At 57.6% G+C, this 22,334-nt stretch overlaps 2 protein-coding genes across 5 annotated transcripts; one reads left to right on the top strand and one right to left on the bottom strand.

The window, feature by feature from the left end:
• Positions 1–1,711: 1,711 nt before the first annotated feature.
• Positions 1,712–10,622, bottom strand: MPST (mercaptopyruvate sulfurtransferase). Of its 4 annotated transcripts, none has more exons than XM_042993186.1 (3): positions 10,382–10,622; positions 5,536–6,154; positions 1,712–2,282 (listed from the first exon to the last, which is right to left on the bottom strand). In XM_042993186.1, exons 2-3 carry the CDS (start codon positions 6,128–6,130, stop codon positions 1,984–1,986), a joined length of 894 nt encoding a protein of 297 aa, XP_042849120.1. In that variant the 5' UTR covers positions 6,131–6,154; positions 10,382–10,622; the 3' UTR covers positions 1,712–1,983. The 4 variants fall into 4 exon arrangements, with proteins under 4 accessions (XP_042849120.1, XP_042849119.1, XP_042849117.1 ...); XM_042993185.1 differs by lacking the exon at positions 10,382–10,622 and adding an exon at positions 9,679–9,745; XM_042993183.1 differs by lacking the exon at positions 10,382–10,622 and adding an exon at positions 9,582–9,672.
• TST (thiosulfate sulfurtransferase) lies at positions 9,967–22,001 on the top strand. Its single transcript, XM_042993187.1, has 3 exons — positions 9,967–10,054; positions 10,722–11,337; positions 21,557–22,001. Exons 2-3 carry the CDS (start codon positions 10,725–10,727, stop codon positions 21,853–21,855), a joined length of 912 nt encoding a protein of 303 aa, XP_042849121.1. The 5' UTR covers positions 9,967–10,054; positions 10,722–10,724; the 3' UTR covers positions 21,856–22,001.
• The last annotated feature ends 333 nt before the right edge of the window (positions 22,002–22,334 follow it).

The following is a 22,334-nucleotide window of genomic DNA, read 5'->3' as shown; positions in this document are numbered from 1 at the left end:
AAACGTTAAAAACAAAAAATAAAAAACAAAAAAAAAAACGGGGGCACCTGGGTGGCTCAGTCAGTTAAGCATCCTACTCTTGATTTCGCCTCAGGTCATGATCTTATGGTTCGTGAGTTCGAGCCCCAAGTGGGCTCTGCGCTGACAGTGTGGGGCCTGCGTGGGACGCCTTGCCAACATCTCTCTCTGCCCCTCCCCTGCTCTCGCTCTCTCAAAATAAATTTTAAAAAATTTAAAAAATAATAAAATTAAATTAAAAAATAACAGGAACACCTGATATTTACCTGATATTTACTGTGTGCCCAGCACCAAGCTAAGCCGTTTCAGTGCATTCTCTCATCTAATCCCCGTATTTCTCAAGGAAAGTATGATGACTCCCTTTTTAACGATGAAGAAACTGAGGCCCAGAGAGGCTCAGCAGTGTCCAAGGTCAGGCAGCCTCGTACGGGGCAGCTGAGACAGAAGCCAGATCCGAACTCACATGCATCTGTAGACGAAGCCCTCTCCCTGAAGCAAAGAGGCGGGGACGTTTCCAGGAGAGAAAACGAGGCTTGGAAGCATAAAAAGGAAGTATAAAAGGAAGGAGCTTTCTGGACGGCTAAACTCAGCCTCCAGGGGGAGGGGCGTGCTGAAGGATCCCCTCCACGTTGGGAGCCCTTGTCTACACTGTTTCTGACTGCTGTGCTCAACTGTTATTTGCTCCTAAAGCAGTGGGTCTCAATCGAGGGTGATTTTTGCCTCCCGGGGGATACTTGGTGATGCCTGGAGACGTTTGTTGGTTGTCACAACCGGTCCGTACTACTGGCTGGGGGCCAGACATGCTGCTAAACGTCCTACATTGCACAGGACAGCCTCGGCAACAAAGAATTATCCCGCCCGAACGTCAGGAGCGCTGAGGTTGTGAAACCCTGAGCTCGAGAAATGGGACTCCGCAATGCCGAAACCTTTGTCTGACATCCTCCTCCTGAGCTACGCATTATTTCCCTTTTACAGGTGAGGAAACAGACTCAGAGAGGTTGGCACTTAATTTAGAGCTCTCATTCAGAAAACCCGATCCTATCCTATCGGCTCCCTCTTGCCCGTGGACTTGGGAGGTGACTCAGTGTCAGAGGAAATGGGATGGGCGGGGGGGATCGCAGGTACAAAGAAGAGTAAGTTCGGAGTTTGGGAAATCTGGGTCTGGTCCAGCTCTGTTGTAATCCATCGTGTGACCTTGGGTAAGTCAATGCCCCCTCTGGTTTCATTCTTCTAGGGTTTTCCCCAGTATCGACTGATGCGGCCCGTCTACTACTAAGGGGTTCTTTGGGGGCTTGGAGACGGGGAGGGGTGACCTGGCTGCAGGCAGCGGCCATCTGGGGCCTTCTCAGACGCCATTTCCATCTCTGCACAAAGGACAAATACAGAAGGAAGAAGATAGAGCCTCGACCCTTGGGCCCGGGGTGGGGGGTTTGGGGGGGAGGCAGAGGTTTTCCTTATCACAGCAAGATTCACCTTTCAGTAGCCCAGAAGCCAGAAGGGGAGACCCCCAGCATTATGGGGTGGAGGATGGTTGGCTGGGGGCATTCTGCTCACAGGACTAGAAGGGCTCTGGGGCTCCAGCCCTGCTCGGAAGGCAGGGGCAGGATCCCCCAGACCCTCAGGCTCCACCGAGCTCCCTTTGCTGGGCATTCTGGAACCACCGGCTCCTTAGGAAAACCAGGCAGCCCCACAGTTGGCAGCATTTAGCACTGTGCTGTTTTATTTCTTCAACAGGGAAAACAGAAGGGAGGCAGGATCCCCGCTCAGCACGTGGGGCGCTGCCTCCCTCTGTCCCACCACCACCTTCTCTCCGGCATCGGCTGGGAGCCCGCAGGTCGACAGAACTCCTGGCCTCTGGGATGTCGCCCTCTGCGCCACCTGACTTGCAGGAAGAAACACTCTCTCGGTCGAGGCAGAGTCAGAACAACCAGGCTGGGCGCTGCCTCCCGTGTCCTGACCCTCCCCTCAGTGGGTCTTCCCCCGGCCCTCGGAGATGACTTCCTCTGGCTGGGCTCGCATGTACCACTCTACCCAGGAGCCATCATAGATGGCCACGTCGGGCTTGCCGCAGACGTAGGCCCCCAGTGCCACGTGGCAGGCTGTGACGCCGGAGCCGCACGTGGCCACCAGTGGCTGGGACAAATCCACCTTCTTGTCCTGGAACAGACGGCGGATCTCCTCGGGGCTCTTCTCCAGGCCCTCCTGGGTCAGGAAGTCCGTGAAGGGGATGTTCACAGTGCCGGGGATGTGGCCAGGTTCGATGCCTGCAGCAGGAGGGCAGGAAGGAGGGAACACATACAAAGGGGGTATGAATGGCCCCTGGGTACTGGGAGCCTCCCATGCGCCCACGGAGCTAACCATCTATGTGCATCATCTCGTGTAGTCCTCACAGCCAGGCAACCCAGGCGTTATTCACAGGCATTCCCGTTTTACGGACAGAGATGCTGAGGTTCCGTACTGCCCAAGGTCCCGCATCCAGCAAATTGCTGGCTAGAATTGGAACCCAAGACTCAGACCCCACCAGAGCCTCACTCTGCCCCCAGTTTCCCGATCACCTATGCGCCCTGGGGGCAACAAAGATAAGTAAGCCCTCCGCCTGGCCAGGAGTCATTGCACTTGTCCTACAGAAATTGATCTGGCAGGGCAGACAGGCAATAACTGAGCCATTATGAGTATGAGGGTGTTACACCCTGCGGGGGGTTATGGGGGCATATTATAAGAGGTATTAACAGTAATCATGATGGCTCGTGTTACTGAGCGCTTACTTTGTGCCGGGCACTGTGCGGAGCCCCTCTGCTGTATTTTCTCCCCCCTGGACTCTAGGGGACAGAAATGATCATCCTCCCTTTTACACAGACGAGGAGCGTGAGGCACACAGACTAACTTGCCCGAGTCAGAGGGGCCCCAGAGGGTGAGCAGAGTTCTATCAGGTAGAGAGGTCTGGGCAGTGGGGGCTGAGGGCACGCCAGGCTGGGGAAGGGGAGTCTTTAGAGGGGGTAAAAGTCATTGGGCCAAAGCCCAGACATGGGGGGAGGTCGAGGCCCAAGAGGAACCAGGAGACACGGGAACACCGTAGCAGGACTGGATTAAGACGTAGGGCTTTGGGGCACCCGAGTGGCTCAGTGGGTTGAGCGTTTAACTTCGGCTCAGGTCATGATCTCTCAGTTCATGGGTTCGAGCCCCATGTCGGGCACTGTGCTGACAGCTCAGAGCCTGGAGCCAGCTTCAGATTCTTTGTCTCCGCTCTCTGCCCCTCTCCCACTCACATTCTGTCTCTTTCTCTCTCTCCCAAAAATAAATAAACATTAAAAAAAAAAAAAAAGACGTAGGGCTTTGACCTGACTGCAGGGGGAAACCAGACTTCCGTTTTCAAAAGATCATTTTGATCCTAGCACAAGAACCCTAGAGGGCAAGGCTAGAACGCTGTTCATAAAGAGGGCCATTCCCCTAAACCCGGTCATTTTGGTTTCACCACCCTCTGAGGGGCAGGTGTTAGTAATATTCCCATTTGCACGCCAAGGACGGAGACTCGCAACAAAATAAACCCTCACAGCCCATGATTCAAAAATCCCGGCCATTCAGACTCTAGGGTGAGGCTCTAGCCTCGTGGCTTCTGCCTTGATTTCCCCCTGCAGCGGGTGACACTCCTACAGAGAGCTGCGGACCCGTGTCGACAGTTACTGCTAGACCTCAGCACCCGGCCAGCGCTCTGAGCCCCCTGGTGAGGTTGGAACGCGCCCTGCACCCCCAGTTAGGTGCAGCAAAGCCTCACTGAGACACATCACGTAGAGACCAAACTGGAGCAAGGAAGGAGAGCAAGCTCTCGACCCAGGTTGGCCGCTGTCGAGCAGGGCTGTCCCCGCGCCTCGAACCCCGCCAAGCAAAGCAGGCTTCCCCCACCCCTGCTGAACGACGGCAACGCCGTGATGCCCTCCACTGATCTAGATCCAGCTTTTACGCGCACTGGCTCGGTCGGTCTCTACAACAAGCCTGCTAGGTGTGTGCCATCATCTCTTCCTTTACAGGGTGAGCAAGCAGGAGGGGTGAGCATTTAAGCGCCTCTGTAAAGCGCCAGGAGCACGGACGAAGCACACAGGAATTACGTCACCCTCCTTGAGGGCGCCTTATGTGTGCTGAGCGCTCTATACGTTTCTTCTCGTTTGACGTTTGACGCTCACCGCATCCTTACCAAGCCCTGTTTCTCCTCTGATTTTGCACACGCAAACGCTGCAGTTCAGAGACTAGATTAGGTGACCGGCCAAGTGGCTCACTGCCCCCACCCCCTCCCCCAAAGGGCTGAGCTGAAGGACCTAACGGGTTCAAGGTGGAACCACATAAAATTGTCACCTATGCGGGTTCCAAAATGGCTGGCTATCAGCAGTGCCCTACGGTTGGATCTCAGGTCAACACTGCTCTGCACGGTTCCATGCAGCGGGGTCCTTCTCGAGTCCCCAGATCTCTCTGGGACGTTGATCCCATGCCAGCTGTTGGGTCAGTCTTCGGGGATGCACAGGGAGCAGGGCCGACCCTTACCCTGGGGCCATGCGGAACAGTGAGGGGACGGGATGGGCCCAAGCCACTTTGTAAGCACTGAACAGAAGCCCCACCCTCATTCAGGGGCGGTAGGGAGGCGGATGCCATTCAGGGACAGACTCCCAAGACCAAGTAGCAACTTCCTTGCATCCTCCCTGAAAAAGGCACCAGAGACAAAAGGCTGGGTAATGACTGCTTGCTCACTGCAGTTAAATTGTACCGCCCCAGCGCCTGGCCGGGCTGCTTCCTGACCTCCAGCAAGGTAGCCATTCTGAGACTCCATTTCCTCCTGGGTACAATGACGGCACCCATCTGTCGGGGTCATTGAAAGGCTCACACGACCGTGGCCATTGGCCTACCCGTTTGCGGGGAGCCCTGCCCACGTCATCCAGGGCTTCCCTGTGGTCTCCTTGCCTGGAGAATTCAGCTCCCAGACACAGGGCTCTGCTCCAACCCAGGCCAGCAGCCACCTCTAGTCAGTTTCTCTCCAACCTGGGACCGGTGATCCCGCGCGCGCGCACGGCCCCTCTCTCGTGCCTTCTGCAAGCCTTGACCCCTCTTAGGGGCCTTTCATCCACTCCCCTACCCCAGACTCCTCCCCCTCCTCCTCCTCCTCCAGTCTGCCTCCATCAACAGCGGGGGTGGGTACACCCGATCAGGCCCCATCCCTTTGGGGGCTTTTCCTGCCGCCCCTCCTGTTCCGCAGAAACCGCCCTACATCCGCAGAATTGGGGTGGGGCTGTTTGGCTTCTCATCCTAATACAGGGCACCCTGGGTTCCCAATGAGTTTGGGGGCGAAGCAAGTATTCGTGTCCACTTTTAAGGAATAAAGCCCGGGAGGCTGAGAGAGTGAGACGACTGGAAACCACATCTCACGGCCCCGCCCCATGCGGCGTCCTTCAAAGGCGAGGCCGAGGCAGGGCTCAGCGCGCCCCTGACCCCGCGCCCCAAGTGACCTCCCGCCCCTTTGCGCGTGTTTGTTACCGTCTCGGGGCTCGGGCTCGGTGCCGCGGAACCGGCCGGCGGCGCGGGCGTCCACCACCTGGAAGCGCCGGGATTCAAGGTTCTCCTTCATGTCCTCGTACGTCTTGACGAAGGCGGGGTCAAGCGAGGCTCGGAACTCGGCGGGCGCCGGGCGGCTCTTCCCCGAGCTCAGCGGGAGACCCAGGCGGAGCCAGTGGCGGAAGCCGCCGTCGAGCAGCGACACGGTGCGGTGGCCGAAGGCGCGGAACATCCACCAGACGCGCGGCGCAGAGTAGAGGCCCTGGTCGCTGGCGTCGTAGATCACGACGTGGGTGGCGGCGCCCACGCCCAGGTGGCCCGCGTACTCCGCGAAGTGCGCCGCGCTGGGCAGCATGTGGTCGTAGGGGGACGTGCGGTCGCTGCACTGGTCGATGTCGAAGAAGGCGGCGCCGGGGATGTGGCGCTCCTCGAACTCGCGGCGCGCGTCGCGGCCCAGCTTGGGCAGGTACCAGGAGGCGTCTAGCAGCTGCAGGGGCTGTCCCGCGCGCGGGGTCCGCAGCGCGTCGGCCACCCACTGCGCCGACACGAGCGCGCGGAAGAGCTGCTGTGGGGGCATGGTGGCGACACCGGGGCTGCAAGCCTGGGCGACAGGGAGGATGTCAGGAGGGAATCGAGGAAGAGGCCGGCCAGGTCGCTGCACATGCCCGCACCGCTGGGTCTGGCACTAGCCCGCAGGGGCGGTGGAGCCCCGGGAGGGCAGAGTCCAGGGAACACAGAAAACCGGCAGAGGCAACCCCAGGGGCAGACTTCGGTCACCGGGGCCTCCCCTCCCCCCCTCCCTCCCACCCAGGACACCTACACGGGGAAGAGCAACGGAATGACCCTGACCCCTTGGAGGGGGCCAGGCGGACCCTTCATCGCCGCTTGCCGGGGTCGGGGGGGGCGGTAGGGACAGGTTCAAGCACGGGAAGACAAGCAGAGGGCAAAGTCTCAGCCCCTCCCCAAGGTCCCTGGTGGAATTTGTAAACTTCTTCATCAAACGTTTATATAAGCAGCCTCACGGGAAATAGTAGCTGAATTTACTGACTCCTTGCTATGTATCATTTCCTCTCACAATACCTCGGAACCCTGCAGGACACAGAGTAGGCTCTCAATTATTCGCCGGACAAGTAGCCTCCGGAAGGTTGGTAGGGGATATTCTCACTGTCAGGGAGGGCGGCACTGAGGTTCAAAGGCTCCGGCGGCCAAGGTCAACAGCTAAAGTGGCGGCGACACCAGAATCCTGACTCTCGCTGGCCAGTGCCGTGCAGGCCCTGGGGGTCCAGCCAGGTCAGATTTTGCCCCTTGGGCCTGAACTGAGTCTCTGAAACTCGGGGCAGCAGCAGCAACAGGGACAGCGCCTCCCCACCCCCCCCCCCCACCCCAGTCCCTTCCACTCCCCTGCGGGCCAGCCACTGAGAGTACACACAGCCCACGACATGACACGCAGGCCACAGCCTGCCAGGGCCAGGATGCCCTGAATGTGTTGGGCGCCTGTGCAGACAGCCCCTAGTTCGTCAGGTGCCTCCGCGCGGGTTAGGGAAAGGTGCCCCCTCCGTCAGGGCATGTGACTTGGGTGGGTGGAGCCTGAGCCGCAGGTCAACCCCCATACCCTGTTGGCAGGGCGTGACCTTACCATCCATTCCAGGCCGTCCTGCCACAGAGAAGGGGTGGGGAGAGAACAGGTGCTTCGTGGGCCAGGCCACACGCTAAGCCCTGTGGCCTTTAGTGGTGGGCATATGACGATGTCTGCCTTCTGCGCGAGGCAACTAGAGATGTGCTTTGGCCTTGCTCACACAGCTGGTCAGCTCCGGAGGCTGGACCTCTTCCCCAGCCGCGGGTCGGTGATGACCAGGGCCTAATCAGTCCACAGTGTTACGCCTCGTACCCAGCCTCTCCCAGTCTGGCTTTTAGGAACTCAACTCCACCCACGCGGCCAGGCCTTGTGCTGGACACTGAGAAACTCTTAACGTTGCCAGGCCCCGGAGGACGGGGGGCTGTGGCGGGTAAAGACAGGCCACGGGCCTGCCCAAAGGACAGCAGCATTGAAGAAAGTCTGGGGTTCAGTGTAAGCACCAGGGACCGATACCTCAGCCTAGGGTGGGAGCAGAGGAAGTGGGAAGTCTTCCTGGAGGAGGAGGAAGTGCGTGCAAACTGATTTGACTTTTCCAGGGGCCCAGGAAACTGCCGCTTGACCTTCAGGATGAGGAGGCTGCCCCGAGGTGGCTTTTTTTTGGCTAAGGGGCGATCTCAGTGCCCGTGGGTCCTACCACAGCTGAATAGTGTTGGTGGATGCTGCGGGTCCCTTCTTGAAGAACCCATCTGGGAACCACAGTGGCTCCTGCCCCCTGGGATTCTTGGGGCTCCTGGTTTTCTATCCAAGGATCCATTTAGAGTAGAAAGAACCCTGGACTGGGAATCAGAGCCCCGGCCTCAAGTTAGTGCGAATCACTCGGCTCCTTAACTAGCCGTGCGAGGGTGGGCATGGTAGGCTCCCCGGCCATTTTCACTTCTTATAATGGAGCTTCCAACCTTCAGCTCTTACGGTGGAGATTAATGAACAGTTAATGACTGTCGAGGGGCCATCATGATGCACTACAAATGGCCGGTGTCAATAATCATTAAAAACGGCTTAATAAAAACCCAATGATTTCTGAAAAGTTATTCCCATAGGTGGCCTTTCAACAACAACAACAACACATCTAGAATCTTAAGAATTTCAGGATTGGGTGGGACTTGGGAGGTCTGGGGTCACCCAGCACCCCCCCCCCCCCCCCCCCGCTTGATGGTCAGTTCTCACAAAGGACTGCAGGAGGCAGGGGAGGGTCCGGGGAGCAGGCTGTGTGTCACCGAAGGGCGGGGCCCAGGTCCTGGCCCACTCGCCAAGCCTGGACCACCTCAGGTGGGGGTGCTCTGGGTGGGGGTGCTCTGGGAGTGAAGGACTCCAGGACCCACAGGACAGCCCTAGCTGTATCTCGCGAGTGTCTATACCCACTAGGGGAAGTGTGAGCCCCAGGCTGCCATCTGGGGGGGGGCCCTGGAAGAAGAGGGGCTCCAGGCAGACTGGGCTATCCTCGAGGACTTCCCCCTAGTCTGCTCCTTCCTGGTACCCCTCCTCTGCACGTCAGGGCCAAGCACAAAGTTCGGAAGATTCTGGAGGCCAAATGCTTGTCAAAGTATGAATTTCTCAACTTCCTGTGAGACTAGCATTATTTCAGAATAAAAAAGAGCCTTTCCAAGGGCGAGGAGAAAAAGCATTCGGGACATATGTAACACGAATGCAAAAGCAGCTCAGGAGAGCAGGGGTGAGCCACCAGCTTGCAAGGACCAGTTGTTAAGATTTTTCAGGAATGATGTCGCCTGGTTGTTAAACGCAGCCCATTGTTAAAAATCAAACGCTATAACCTTATAATTAAATAGGTTAATTAAAAACAAAGGCAATTATTTTGAAAAGCATGAGGCTTTGGGGTGGAGCCAGGTAAACTGAGGCAGATCCGATGGGCCTCAATTGCTTGGTGTGCCCGTGGGGTAACCAGCTAGGCCTGTCTGTCTGCTCTCGAAATGTAAAGTTTCTGGCCTACTCCGTAGGGTTGTTGTGAGAAGTCAGTAAGGCCCTAGGAGCGAAGTATCTCACCGAGCAGGCCTTGGCCAATGTTAGTTTCGTTTTGCTCCGGCAAGTTCTTTGCCAGTTTCTCCTCTTGGAGCCTCGGCCTTGTCTCCCTGGCCTCTCTGTGGGGTTTCATTGGTCCTCTTCCCTCCCTCTTACCCTCTATGGTGGCACCAGGTGACCCCCCCACTCCACCCCTACCCCCCCCCCACCTCCCCACCCGCCACTCACTCGGACGTCACCCAGCAGGCCGCCCCGAGCGGCGGCGGACAGCCATCCTTAGGGCGAACTCCGGGGCGCGTCTTCCCTCCTAGACTGCAGCCCCCTACTCCGCTCTGGCCCCGCGGGGGAGCCCCGCGCCGCGCACCCCGATGATCGACCTCCCCCCAGAGAAAGGCAAGCGCGACGCCGCAGCAGTTACCCCGGTCTCGGGCTCCGCGCTTCCGGGCTCGGTCATGGCCCCAGAGCAGGGCGCCCCCTCCCCGCGCCCGAAGTCGTCCCCTCCTCCCGCCACCAACCTGACGCCGGCCGAAGGGAGGAGACTCGAGCACTGCCCACCGCCGCGGCCACTCGGAGCCGCGGCGGCTCGCGCCTTCCACTCTCTGGGCCAGGGGGACACCCGCGCCGCCGCGTCCCGCCCCGCGCCGCCCCCGCGCCCCCCGCGCCCTCCCGGCGGGTCCCCGGGGTCCGAGTGGCGCTGCGCGCGGTGGGACGGCGCGGGGGGGGCGGCCGCGGCGGGACTGCACGAGGCGGGGGCGTGGCGGGCGGCGCGCCGTTCCCCCCTCCGGCGGCGGCGCGATGGTGCGGGCCGGCCGGGGAGTTGTGAGCTCTGGGTTTGAACCCGCCAACTTCTCCGGCGGTCGGGGGCGAGCGCCAGGGCTGCGGCGAGGGCGAGTGAGTGCGGCCGGGTGGGGCGGCGGCCAGGCACCCCGGCCGCTCGGGATTGGGCCTCCGATCTGGCCCCGGCAACCCAGGGGAGGGTCCCCCTGGCGAAAGCGGGACGGGGTGCCCTGGGAGCCTCCGACCCAGCTAGGGTACCGAGCCGGGGCGAGTCTGGAGGCGGGCGAGTCCGCCCAGGCTGCGGAGATTGGCCGCGGGCGCGCTTGCCGGGGGCGCGAGCGAGGGCCTCTGCGGGCTCCAGCGACCCCTCCCCCCAGGCGCCCACTCCCCTACCCTCCCAACAAAGGGGGCTCCTCCGCTCCACATGTCATTTCCTCCCACCTCCTGGCCATCTTTTCGCCTCTCTCTTCTGGCAGGACCTCCAACGCCTGTATGGTAGCTTCCGGAGCCAGATGCCCTCCGGGCCAGCTCCCCCAGTGGGGCTCCGGGGAGCTCTCGCCCCGCCCCCTTCGGCCCGGGGCCCCAGGGAGGGGCGGAGCAGCCCTTCCTTAGGGAATGCAAACCTTCCCACTGGGTGCCCGGGCCCTGCCGGGTGGCTGGGCCGCTGCAAACACGCCGCCCTGCGGGGAGCGCGGTGGGAAAAAGCTCCTCCCAGGTCCCGCTGCCCTGCACGCACGGCCCTCACACGCTGCTCTCTTTTCCTGGTTTCCACCCGCGCCAGGTGATGCGCAGAGCTGAAACCATGGTCCATCAGGTGCTCTACCGGGCGCTGGTCTCCACCAAGTGGCTGGCGGAGTCGGTTCGGGCTGGCAAGCTGGGGCCTGGCCTGCGGGTGCTGGACGCGTCCTGGTACTCGCCGGGCACCCGCGAGGCCCGCAAGGAGTACCTGGAGCGCCATGTGCCCGGCGCCTCCTTCTTTGATATAGAGGAGTGCCGGAACGTGGCGTCGCCCTACGAGATGATGCTGCCCAGCGAGGCCGACTTCGCCCACTACGTGGGCCGCCTGGGCATCAGCAACCAGACCCACGTGGTGGTTTACGATGGTGACCACCTGGGCTCCTTCTATGCGCCGCGGGTCTGGTGGATGTTCCGTGTGTTCGGCCACCGCACCGTGTCGGTGCTCAACGGCGGCTTCCGGAACTGGCTGAAGGAGGGCCACCCGGTGACATCTGAGCCCTCACGCCCAGAGCCGGCTAACTTCGAAGCCACACTGGACCGCTCCCTGCTCAAGACCTACGAGCAGGTGCTGGAGAACCTTGAGTCTAAGAGGTTCCAGTTGGTGGATGCCCGGTCCCAAGGACGGTACCTGGGCACCGAGCCAGAGCCAGACGCAGTAGGTACGTGTCCTGCTGGGTGGGTGATCCCTGGGGGGGGGGGGGGTACTGCCCAATGAAATGATGGAGAGCAGGGATGTCTGGGACCCTCTCCAGCTTTTGCCCTCAGTTCCCCCATACGTGGGCCCCAGTCTGCATCTGTGAAATGAGAGAATAGAGCCAAATCCAAAAGCTTTTTCAGCTGTGATGCATGAGGACCTACATACGTGTTCCCATAGCCACATGCTAACTAGCAACCTGGTATCCGCATGGGGTGGCATCAGCAGAGGTGACTGGTGACATCTCCACCCACGTCCCTGCCCAGGCGCTCCTCCCCCACATGCCCAAAGGTATGCCCATGAGCCAACACGTGCATCTCTGTGCAAAGCTCCCAAGGACACCTAGCTTGTTGGGCCCGCTCCGGTTCCCCGGAAACCCCCACAGACATCAACCCTGCCCTTCCCGCAGCACCCCCTCCCTCCTTCCAGCCCTCCCGGACCCCCTGACCTTTCCAAACAGCTGCAGCCTGTTTGCAGAGCTATTAAGAGTAGCTGCCATTTCGTGCTGAGTAGTTCACATTGCATTGTCTCATCCTGTCCTTCATCCGAGAAGGCCTAATATCCCCATTTTAGAGAGGGGGAAACTGAGAAGTGAGGACATTAAGTTACTGGCTCTGTTAAGTGGCAGAGTCAGGAATTCTGCCCAGGGCCGACTGGTTTCAAACCAGTGCTCTAAGCCAGGCATCCACAGGGAGGTGGCTCGCGAATCCTCTGCTGCGGACAAAGGGCAGGCCTGGGGGGTTCTACATTGCTGGAGGTGGGGGGAGTCTCAGGAGAGGACATGCTGAGTTCTAGAACCTCCTAACAGAGAACCATAGCAGTCTCACCATCACCCTGCTAGGTTTCCTCCGGCCCCTGCCTGGGCACCTCTGGTGGCCGGGACCTCACTGCTTTGGGGGTCTCTGGTGGCCCCGGCTGGCCTGAGCCCTCAGAATGATCGGCACCTCCTGGCTCTGGGCTCTGTCCTCGGGCAGGGTCTGCAGAATCTAACTCCCGTGCAACATTTTTCCTGACTTTCTGTGCCTCTGAGGGGAGAGGACTCTGTGACAACAGTTTTGGACACTCTCCGGGCTGGAGGTCCTGAAAGATCACCTCATGGGACAGAGGGGAGACTGAGGCACACAGAGGCAGGGGCAGGTCAAGGCCACATGACCAGTTAGTGGCAAAGTCCTGGACTTCTTCCAGGTCCCATGTCCCCCCACCCCTTGCTCTCTGAAGGTCTGGAGTTGAAGATTCAGAGACTTCTGGCCCGGCCCTTCCAGCAGCCCCACCCTTGCCTCGGTTCCACACGTCTTCTCTCCTTAGAACTTCCGGTGCCCCTTGGGAGATGAAAGGTAGAGTTGATTCCCTTGCTGCCTCCGGGCTTGCCCTGAAGCAAGCTGGAAATAAGCAAAGAGGTGTCAGATCCAATCTCCTCACTCCCATTTTAGAGATGAGGACACTGAGGCTCAGAGAAGAGTCCCTCCCCATTCTCCCTCCTCCCACCGCCTCCAGATCCCAGGGAGCATGGATCCTCAGGAGAGGTCAGCCCCCCCTGTGTGGGGGGATCTCAACCCGATGTCTTGGCCTCTCTGGGTTCCCTCATTGTAAAACGAGAAGAGGAAAGCCCAGCCCTCCCCACCTGGCTGGAGGGGTATTTTGAAAAGGGGGGGGGGAGCTCTGCAAAGCCCAGGGGCACCCAGAAAGCATGGAGTGGCACTCCCCTCCCTCATTCCCTAAGAGGCTTTGCTGGCCTCCCAGGCAACATAGTTTGGGGGCGCAAAGGCACATGAGGCTCCCTGAGTTCACGGTCCCCAGCTTGGGGTGGGCTCAGGGAGGCAGCCCGTGAGCTCCGGGGTCCAGATGCAACACCCAGAAGGAGGGTCCTGAAGCAGGAGCTGGGAGCAGGGCCTTGGACACCCCATGAGCTTGCATGATACCCTATGCAGCCTCGCGGAGTCCTTGGCCTCTGAACCCTTCCCTCCTTAATGAAAGGAACGGGCTCACCTTATAGAGCGCCGGGGAAAGCCAGCGAAGGAGGGGACGGTCAATCCAGCCCAGTTATCTTCATAAACCTTGAGGGCAGTGAGGGTGAAGAGGGTATCGACCCCCTAGTAGGCATTTTTATCAGCCCAGTGTTTTATACATGTTCTCTCCTGGTGGAAGGTGGGGGTTAGGACTGATCCCAGTTTACAGGTGGGAAAGGGAGAAGTGGGTTCTCTAAGGAGGCAGAGTGGCCAAGGTTTGACCCCAGGCTGCAGGCCTCAGGGTGGGGCTGTTTCCCAAGGCCACTGCTGTGTCAACAAACACAGGGACTGGGGGAGAGGGGAGGCCGGGGGAGGGGAAGTCACAGCCTCACGGTATAGTGTTGCTTCATGGGATCCTGTGTTCACAGCCTCCTCAGGAGCTGGGAGCCTCCCCCCCCCCCCCCCCCCCGCCCCGGGGTAATCTGAAACCTACCCCCAGATGCAGAGGGCAGGGCAAAGCCTAAGAAAGACCAGGCCACTTCAGGTGGGTAGGTGGCCGTTTTCATATGCAGGGGAACTTACAAGGCTTGTCTTGGCTGGCCGGCCGCAAGACGGGTAGATGTCCGCACCCGCCTGCCAAATCTTGAAAGTTTATACAGAGGCATTAACTGGGTTGAGTCACATACACACGGTCCAGCTGGTCTCAACACCGCATCGCTATCTCAATGCCATGTCCTTGGAGCAGCCTCTGGGAGCCCGGAGGTCAAGCAGAACGCACATCCCAAGGACGGGAGGGGGAGAGGCATCTCTAGCTGTCCCGGTCCAGCTCATGGGTCAACTGGTGCTCTCCATGACCTCCCCCGACTTTCTACCCCTCACGTCAGCTCTCACCACCTCACACGCCTGCCCCCTCTTCTGCACTGTGCCCTGAGGCGTCAGCAAGGGGTTTCACGGGGCCTGGTGGTGGCTCCTTTGGAGGCTATGAGGCTGCATTGGAGGCAGGTGCCATAGCGACAATATACGGGCACATGCAAGAGAAAATACAGAATTAAGACAATGAACCCCCAAGTCAGGGATGGCATTTTCCATCAAGAGCCCTGTCATCTGAACCATTGGTTTATTAAGTCCCCTGGGCTGGGGTTCAGATAATTCAGGGCATTTACTTGTATTCTCACGTGATGCAGTGAAGGTGATGCCTAATAGACTCACCAGATATGAACACACAGCATTCTGTTTGGATAATGGCCTCCTTGCAAGGCAGCGCCACCGTCTAAGTCCATCCTGTTTCGGGGGGTAGCTTTTCTCGTTAAAGACATTTCAGGGTTCAGCAAGGACAGGTTTTGGTGACTATCATTCAAGGCTGGCTGGGTAAATTTCGTAAGGGCTGGCGCGTGTGCTAGAACATCCGCCAGGATGGGGAGCGAGACAGCAGCCCAGTGATGTACCAAGCGGGAAACGGCATGTGCCCACCTGGCCTCAAGGAGACGGAGATTGTCAGCTTTAGGACCTCTGTCTGGTTGTGCGCACCACGTGTAGGGGCCGGAGGGGCAGGGGCGGGGGGGGGGGGAACAGCGCTTTCAGGTGGGAGGCGATGGGCCTGGGGGCAGGATGTGCCCGACCAGGACCCCCACCTCTTCCCCTCTTCCGTTCCAGAGATTGCGCATTTTCGCAGGCCCCTTGCAGCAGGACCACGAGATCCCAGCGGAGACTGGGCAGGTCCCCCTCACCCAGGGGCGTGCGAAGTAACTCGCCCATCCTGGTGGGATATTTCACTGCAAACTGCAGGAGGGGATACCTTTCCATGGAACCCGATGGGGGCTGGGCTCGAGCTCATGAACCATGAGATCATCACCTGAGCCGAAATCAAGAGCCGGCTACTCAACTGACTGAGCCACCCAGGCGCCCCTCTGTTGTCCCCTTTTGCAGTATGACCCCCCCAATCACTGTTTGGTTGACGAGGGTGTCTAAACGTGGCATTTCGTTTCTCTAATCCCCTAATGGTGGCAGCCTGGTTTGGTGATCGGGGAAAGCTTGGGCTAGGCCAGACACGGTGTCTACACAAAGCAAGCATAGCGAAAACCTTCACTGAGGGAGAGAGGAGGCAATATAACCAATTTGCCCCTCTGTCGTCAATGGGGAATTCTCGTGAATGACCCCAGGCCCCTTTGCCAGTCACCTTGGGTGCTGCTTACAATACACGGGGCCTGCTGTTAGTGGATTAACCAAATCACTGTATTTCAGGGGCAATCGAGCATCCTTGGCAATAGGCCAGCCTACCCGGGCACGCTGGCAGCCACTCTCTCCGTGCATCCGATCGGCTGTATCTACTGAAGGTTGTACCCGGGCTAGGGCCTCAGCCTCCTGATTGCCGGGGGGGTGTCACTGCCTCGTGAGCCGGGATATGGAGAAGGGGAGGACTGCCTCAGACTCTTGCAGGCGAGCCCAAATATTCCCTCATATGCCCTGACCCCATAAGGGCCCACTCATGGTCATCCACCCCTCCGCAACCCCAGTAGGGTTGATCCCTTTAAAATAGGCCAGCTGTCGGTGCAAAAAGGGCAAAAGTCCAGGGTGCGGCGGGGGGACTCTGAGCCCTCTGAGTTCAGCCCACTGGCTGCCGTGGCTTACTCCTCCCCGAGAGTCTCCATCCGGAGGAGCCCTGTGGACCCACTGCCAGGAGCTGGTGCTCTGTGGGGGTGACCAGAGGTTTTGCCCCCTTTCCAGAGCTGCGACTAAAATCCTAGGGGGACTCTCTGTGTAATTAATTCTTATTCAGGTCAGTGGTATGATCTTAGTTATCAGAAACCTCTATTTCTCCGTCTCTTCCATGAATCTCCCCGAAGGTGGAACACCTGAGGGGGACGGAACGCTTTTGCAAAAGCATCCCAAGTGAAGCAGTAACTCCGGGTAAGAGTTCATGCTAATGCAATTGACAAGGGGATTCGGTTATTTTGAGGGTATATATTTTAAAGTAATCACCAAGGTTGTGATCAATTGATGCTGTTATACCACGACATACCAGAGTTTTAGGAACATTTTTTAGGGTTTTTTTCATTTTATTTTGAGAGGGAGAGACAGTACAAGCGGGGGAGGGGCAGAGAGCGAGGGAGACCCAGAATCCGAAGCAGGCTCCAGGCTCTGGCTGACAGCTCAGAGCCTGACGCGGGGCTCCAACCCGTGAACTGCCAGGTCATGACCTGAGCAGCAGTTGGACGTTTAACCGACTGAGCCACCCAGGCGCCCCCCCCCCTTTTTAGGAATTTTATATACTTTCTGGAACACTTCTATCAACAGCTTCCATATACATATTTCCTAAGGAAAATGTAGTTAGCATTTCTTCCTACTTGACTTCCCATGTAATTTAACATGTGAAATGAGTCTAATTAGTTTCATATTTCTCTTTTACAAGGAGGAAAAAAACCCAAATCTTTTGAGATGGTCCAGGAAAATCCCCAAGTTAGTCCAGGGTAGGTAAGGTTTCATTGAGAATTTGATTTAGGGGAATTTTGTCTAAAATATCAAAAGGTTTTATTTATTTATTTATATTAGTTTGTAGATTTATATAGAAGAGTTTTAGATTCGCAGAAAGAATTGCAAAGAAAGGACAGTTCCCATATACCCCCACACCCAGTTTCCCGTATTATTAACATCTTATATTAATTAGTGTGGTACATTTGTTACAGTTAATGAATACAGGTACAGTACATCCATTCATTTAATATAAAAAAAAAAGTCAGAGCCAAGAGAATTCTAAGGAGACAGGAAGATTAAATATAATGTGGTCTCCTAGACGGGGTCCTGGAACAGAAAAGGCATTTCATAAAAGTAAGGAAATGTGAATAAAATATAGACTTCAGTCAAAAGGTTTTAAAATACACGGTCGCATAGGATCGCGGGTCGTCGTGAAACAATATTCACTTATCCGTTTAACCAAAATGACAATTAAAGGCCTCAAAGGCAGGTATAGAAGTTGCATGCTTGTAGAAAAAAAAAAAACAAAAACAGAAACAAAACTGAAAACCAAAAACATAGCTCTTTTAATAGAGAAGACTCTGCTTTTTTCTTAAGTAATCAAAGACCTGATCAAGACTATATGAAGTATAGGAAATTATTATCTTATTATTTTTTAAATGTTTATTTTTGAGAGAGAGAGAGAGAGAGAGAGCAGGGGAGGGGCAGAGAAAGAGGGAGACACAGAATCCAAAGCAGGAGCCAGGCTCTGAGCTGTCCGCACAGACCCCGACGCAGGGCTCGAACTCATGAACTGTGAGATCATGACTTGAGCTGAAGTCGGACACTTCACCAACTCAGCTACCCAGATGCCCTGAAATTATTTCGATAAAACACAGTATCTTTGTTTGACCATCCCGTCAAGAACGGACTGATAGTTCAAGAAACTGTTATCCTTTATGGCGGGTGAGAGCAAATGTAATTTCAATTTTACCTAAGTGCACTTTGATATATAGCTTATTTTTAAGTTGATTAAATAGAGCTCTTGTACAAATTAATTTTGGTAATACCTTCAGAAGGTAGAAAAACATATATACTTAGCCCATAGCCATAGACATATGTAAACGTAGAAACAGCCAGAGACCCTGTAACTTAGCCTTTGATGAGTAATCTTAGGAAGGCTGTGGGCCAGGCTTTGGACAAGGGAACTTCTAGAGCAATCTGTACGCTTCCCCCCTCCCTCCCCCAGATTTTGTCCTCCAGTCTCTGTGGATAGTGTTTTGGTTAACTCCTGGGGTGTTTACGTATCAAAGACATGATAAAATTTACGACTGTGACTTTCCAGAGAAAGAATGTCGATTATCCCCCAGGTTTGGGGGCAATTGCTATTTATTTATTTATTTATTTATTTATTTATTTATTTATTTATAAATGCTTATTTCTCTATTTTTGAGAGAGAGAGAAAGGGCAAGCAGGGGAGGGGCCGGGAGAGAGGGAGAGAGAGAATCCCAAGCAGGCTCCGCGCGGTCAGCACAGAGCCGGACGCGGGGCTTGAACTCATGAACCTGGAGATCGTGACCTGAGCCGAAGTCAAGAGTCAGACGCTCAACCGACTGAGCCACCCAGGCGCCCCACAAGTGCTATTTAAGGTTCTGCTTTGCATTTGGGGTGGGAAGGCAGGGGGGCATTTCCACTTTCTCCTCCACCGCAACATCCTCGATTCTGGTCGCTTGCTCAAGGATTCCCCTCTCGGCGCCCTAATCAGGCTTTGTCACAGGCTCCTGAATCTCAATCCACAGCATCTCGTGCCTTCCTCACCTTGCACAAGGGCACGCTAACCTCCGATGGACTGCCCTGCTCTCCCACCTTGGCTGCCGGCCCCGGAGCCGGCAGGGTAGGAGACGCCCACTCGTCCTTCTCAAACCTCAGCTCTTCCCACTTTCCAACTTGACTTTCAGCCAGCCCCAGATGCAGAGAGCAGGGGGAGACTGAAGAAAGGGGCAGACGGCTCCAGATATGTGGGTGGCAGGTTTAAGAAGCAAGGGAACTTACTTACAAGGCTTGTCTTGACCGGCCGCAAGATGAGTAGATTTCTGCATGCACCTGCCAAGCCTTAAAAGTTTATACGGAGGCCTTGACTGGGTTGAGTCCCATACACGTCATGCAGCTGGTCTCAACGCCGCATGACTGTCTCCAGGCCATGTCCTTGGGGCAGCTTCTGGGAGCAGGGAAGGCAAGCAGAATGCACATTCCCAGCGCAGGGGTGGGGACGAGAGGCGTCCGAGGGCCAGGGTCCAGCTCGTGGGGCAACCAGCGGTCACACCCTCTCGATGCCCCCCCCCCCCCCCAGTGACTGGCCTCCTCCTGGCCAAAGCTGGAACCCAAAGTCCCAGGCCTCTGAGCAGCTGAGGAATATGAGGGGTCATCTCATCTTTCCCCCTGCCTCCTCTCCCTTTCCAAGAAAGGTTCAGGGTGGTCCAAGAACACAGGTTTTTAGGGTCGGACATGCCTGACTCCACAGGCCTGTGTGTCCTGAGGTAAGCCACCTCACCTCTCTGAGCCTGGGCTCCCCATTATCTCCTGGCTTTGTGAGGATTTGGAAGGTTCTGGAGCGAACCCACTGCCTGACGCCTGGGGCCAGAGGTGTCGGCCTGGCGGCAGGCCCGCTGGGGGGAGGAAAGCCACGGGCCTGCAGTGGAAGCTAGGCTTAGGAGAAAAGGCCCCTGCTTCTGGGTCCTTCTGCCGGCTGTTCTCCAAGGCTCTCTGGGCTGGGTTCGTCCCGGCCCTTGCCATGCACAGGCAGTCAGCACCTGCTCATTTAAATTCCTCGGACAGGCCCTGAGCCCTCGCTGGCAGAGACGAGGGGGACCCCCGCCTCCTGGGGCTGGCCCAGTTTGGGAAGCCAGAGTCACGGAAACCCCCAGTCTTCTCTACTCCTGAGAGGTGCCTTTTATGCAACCAAGAAAGCAGGGGTGCTGTTGGCATCGGGGACCAGAGGAAAGAAACAAGACGGCATTCAGAACGCCACAGACACTCGCGCTTTGAAATGCACTTCCTTTCAGCCCACTGCCTGGATGCCCAAAGATTTCTAAGTTGGATTTCTTGGCACGGGAGGCCCTTGAAGCCAACAGATCCATTGGCTTCTCCCTGGTAGGGGCGGCAGGCGTCCAGCCTCCAATGAAAATTTCCAGACGAAAAGACAAAATTCCCACAGGAAAGACTCCCCGGAATGTATAAGTGGAGACCTCTATTCGGTCAAAGGAACCCCTGACTCATGCCGGTGGATTTTTGGAATCTTCTTTGGCTTCAGGGGATGGGGGTTGGGACATTGCTGGCATAACTGTGCACCTACTGTGTGCCCGGGGTCACTAGGGGCTTCTGCCTACAGTGGCTAATCTTCCCCATGAGCCTGTGACGTAGGCGGGGTTATCTGTCCATTTCACGGGTGGGGAGGCTGAGGCTTAGGGATGCAGGGCCTCCTGGCTGCACCCTGCCCCAGTGTGTGTCTTCGTCCAGTCCCCTCCCTCCCCCTGCTGCCCACCTTGGTCCTGCTCTGTCCCACAGGCCAGGTTAAGAGGGTGGGGTGGGGGGTTTTGGAGGAAAGGGAGCTCCAAGAGGCGCCCAGACCTGCCTTGGGCCCCGCTCCCAGCATCCAAAGACTGCCAGGGTGTGGGGTGTTTGAGGAAGAGAGGAGTGGCCTTTGGCATGCTAAGGGTGGGACCAAGGCCTCCGCCCAGACCCCTTTGCCCCACTTGCTGGCTATTCTGAAAGCACATTTGGTCTCAGACTCACTGGGAGGGGAGACTGTTCCGGAAGGGACCTCGACCAGCTCAAACCTCCCACTGTGCTCCTAGCCAAGCCTCTCAGGGTTGCTAGGACGGCCCTGCAGGGACCACCCCTCGCTGTCCTCACCTGCCCCCAAGGGAGGCGGTGAGGTGGCCAGAGCATCGGCCTCTGAGGGTGGGTGGGCCGGCCTCAGTAGTCGGGGCCTTACCCCTGACAACAGCCCCTGCCCGTGAGTACTCTCATTCCCGTTCAAGCCCTGGGGGAAACTGGGGCCCAGAGAAGTGACGGGACTTACTTAAGGGGTCACCCTGCTGGTAAGTGGCAGAGCTGGGATTCAAGTGTACGTCTAGCACCAGGTCACATGTGCTTAACGGGAACCTCAGGGGACTCGGTGGAATCCCGGGTCTGCCTTCGCCTCTCTGTGTGGCCTCAGCTGAGCCATCGCGCGTGGCCAAGCCTCAGCGTATTCATCTGCAAAATGGAGCGACATTATGTGTAACGAATCACGGGGTTATCCGTTTAGCGTCTGTCTTCCCCGCCTGGCTGTGATCTCCCCGAGAGCCAGCCCATCTCTCCCACCGCTGTGTTCTTCGCCATCAGCACAGCTCGTAGCGTTCGCTTCTCAGCAACCCTACGAGACAGCTGTGTGCCATTGGGCCCATTTTACAGACGGGCAAACCGATTCAGAGAAGTGAAGCGTTGTCCGGGGTAAAACGGTAGTGTAAAGGTTGGTGAGCGGCAGAGGTGAGACTCACCCCTGTCCCCTCAAGCAGGTATGGCATCGGACATCCCTGCTTCAAGGCAGGGTTTGGGGGCAGAGCGCCCTTTGGCTTCTGTCTCAAGCATTGACTGTAGGTTGGGCCAGGAGGAAATTGAGCTCCAAGAAGGGCAAAAGCCTTACGTTCCTTCGTGTAGCTCCTATCCTTATAGCCTCAGCGGGTTTGGGCCCCCAGGCCGCCCTTAACCCTGTCCTTCCCCTCCTTTGCCTTCTGCTGCGCCCAGGACTGGATCCGGGCCACATCCGAGGCTCAGTCAACATGCCGTTCGTGGACTTCTTGACCGAGGACGGCTTCGAGAAGAGCCCAGAGGAGCTGCGTGCTCTGTTCGAGGCCAAGAAGGTGAATCTGGCCCAGCCCCTCATTGCCACCTGCCGGAAGGGAGTCACCGCCTGCCACATTGCCCTGGCCGCCTACCTCTGCGGCAAGCCCGACGTGGCCGTCTACGACGGCTCCTGGTTCGAGTGGTTCCACCGGGCCCCCCCGGAGACCCGCGTGTCCCAGTGGCAGCGCGGGAAGGCCTGAGCGGTGGGCCTCCTCGGTGGCCAGAAGCTCCCGTCTGTTCAGTGACCGCAGTCTGACACACAGCGCGTACCTCGTCGGCAAAGGAGACCGACTAGGTTTGAGAACTGCCGGGCAAAGCTCTCCTTTCCTCCCAGACACTGGAATAAACCGCTTTTTCTGAGGAGCTGTGTTTGCCTGCCTCTCTCTGGCTTCCACCCCGGCCCCCTATGCCCGTCTCCTCTGGACTCCCTAGAGCCCATCGGGGCAAGAATCCTCCCGAGCAGCCCCTAGCTGGGGAGGCCGCCCTGAGGGTGCCACTCTATTATTTAGTTCTGGCAGAAGAAGTCGCCTGTTGTCGTCCCATGTCCGGTGGAGCACGCGGGGACCCACTGGGAAGGGGCCCCAGGAGGTGGAGAGAAGTGAAAGCAAGGATAGCCAGGCACCAGCCCCCTCCCCCTCCCGGTGTAGGCCCAGCCCTCGGGGGGGTGGGGGGAGGAATG

Source organism: Panthera tigris, chromosome B4 (assembly GCF_018350195.1).
Source record: "Panthera tigris isolate Pti1 chromosome B4, P.tigris_Pti1_mat1.1, whole genome shotgun sequence".
Taxonomy (NCBI): domain Eukaryota; kingdom Metazoa; phylum Chordata; class Mammalia; order Carnivora; family Felidae; genus Panthera; species Panthera tigris.
The sequence above is the reverse complement of the archived record's forward strand: the minus strand, read 5'-3'. Positions and strand labels throughout refer to the sequence as shown.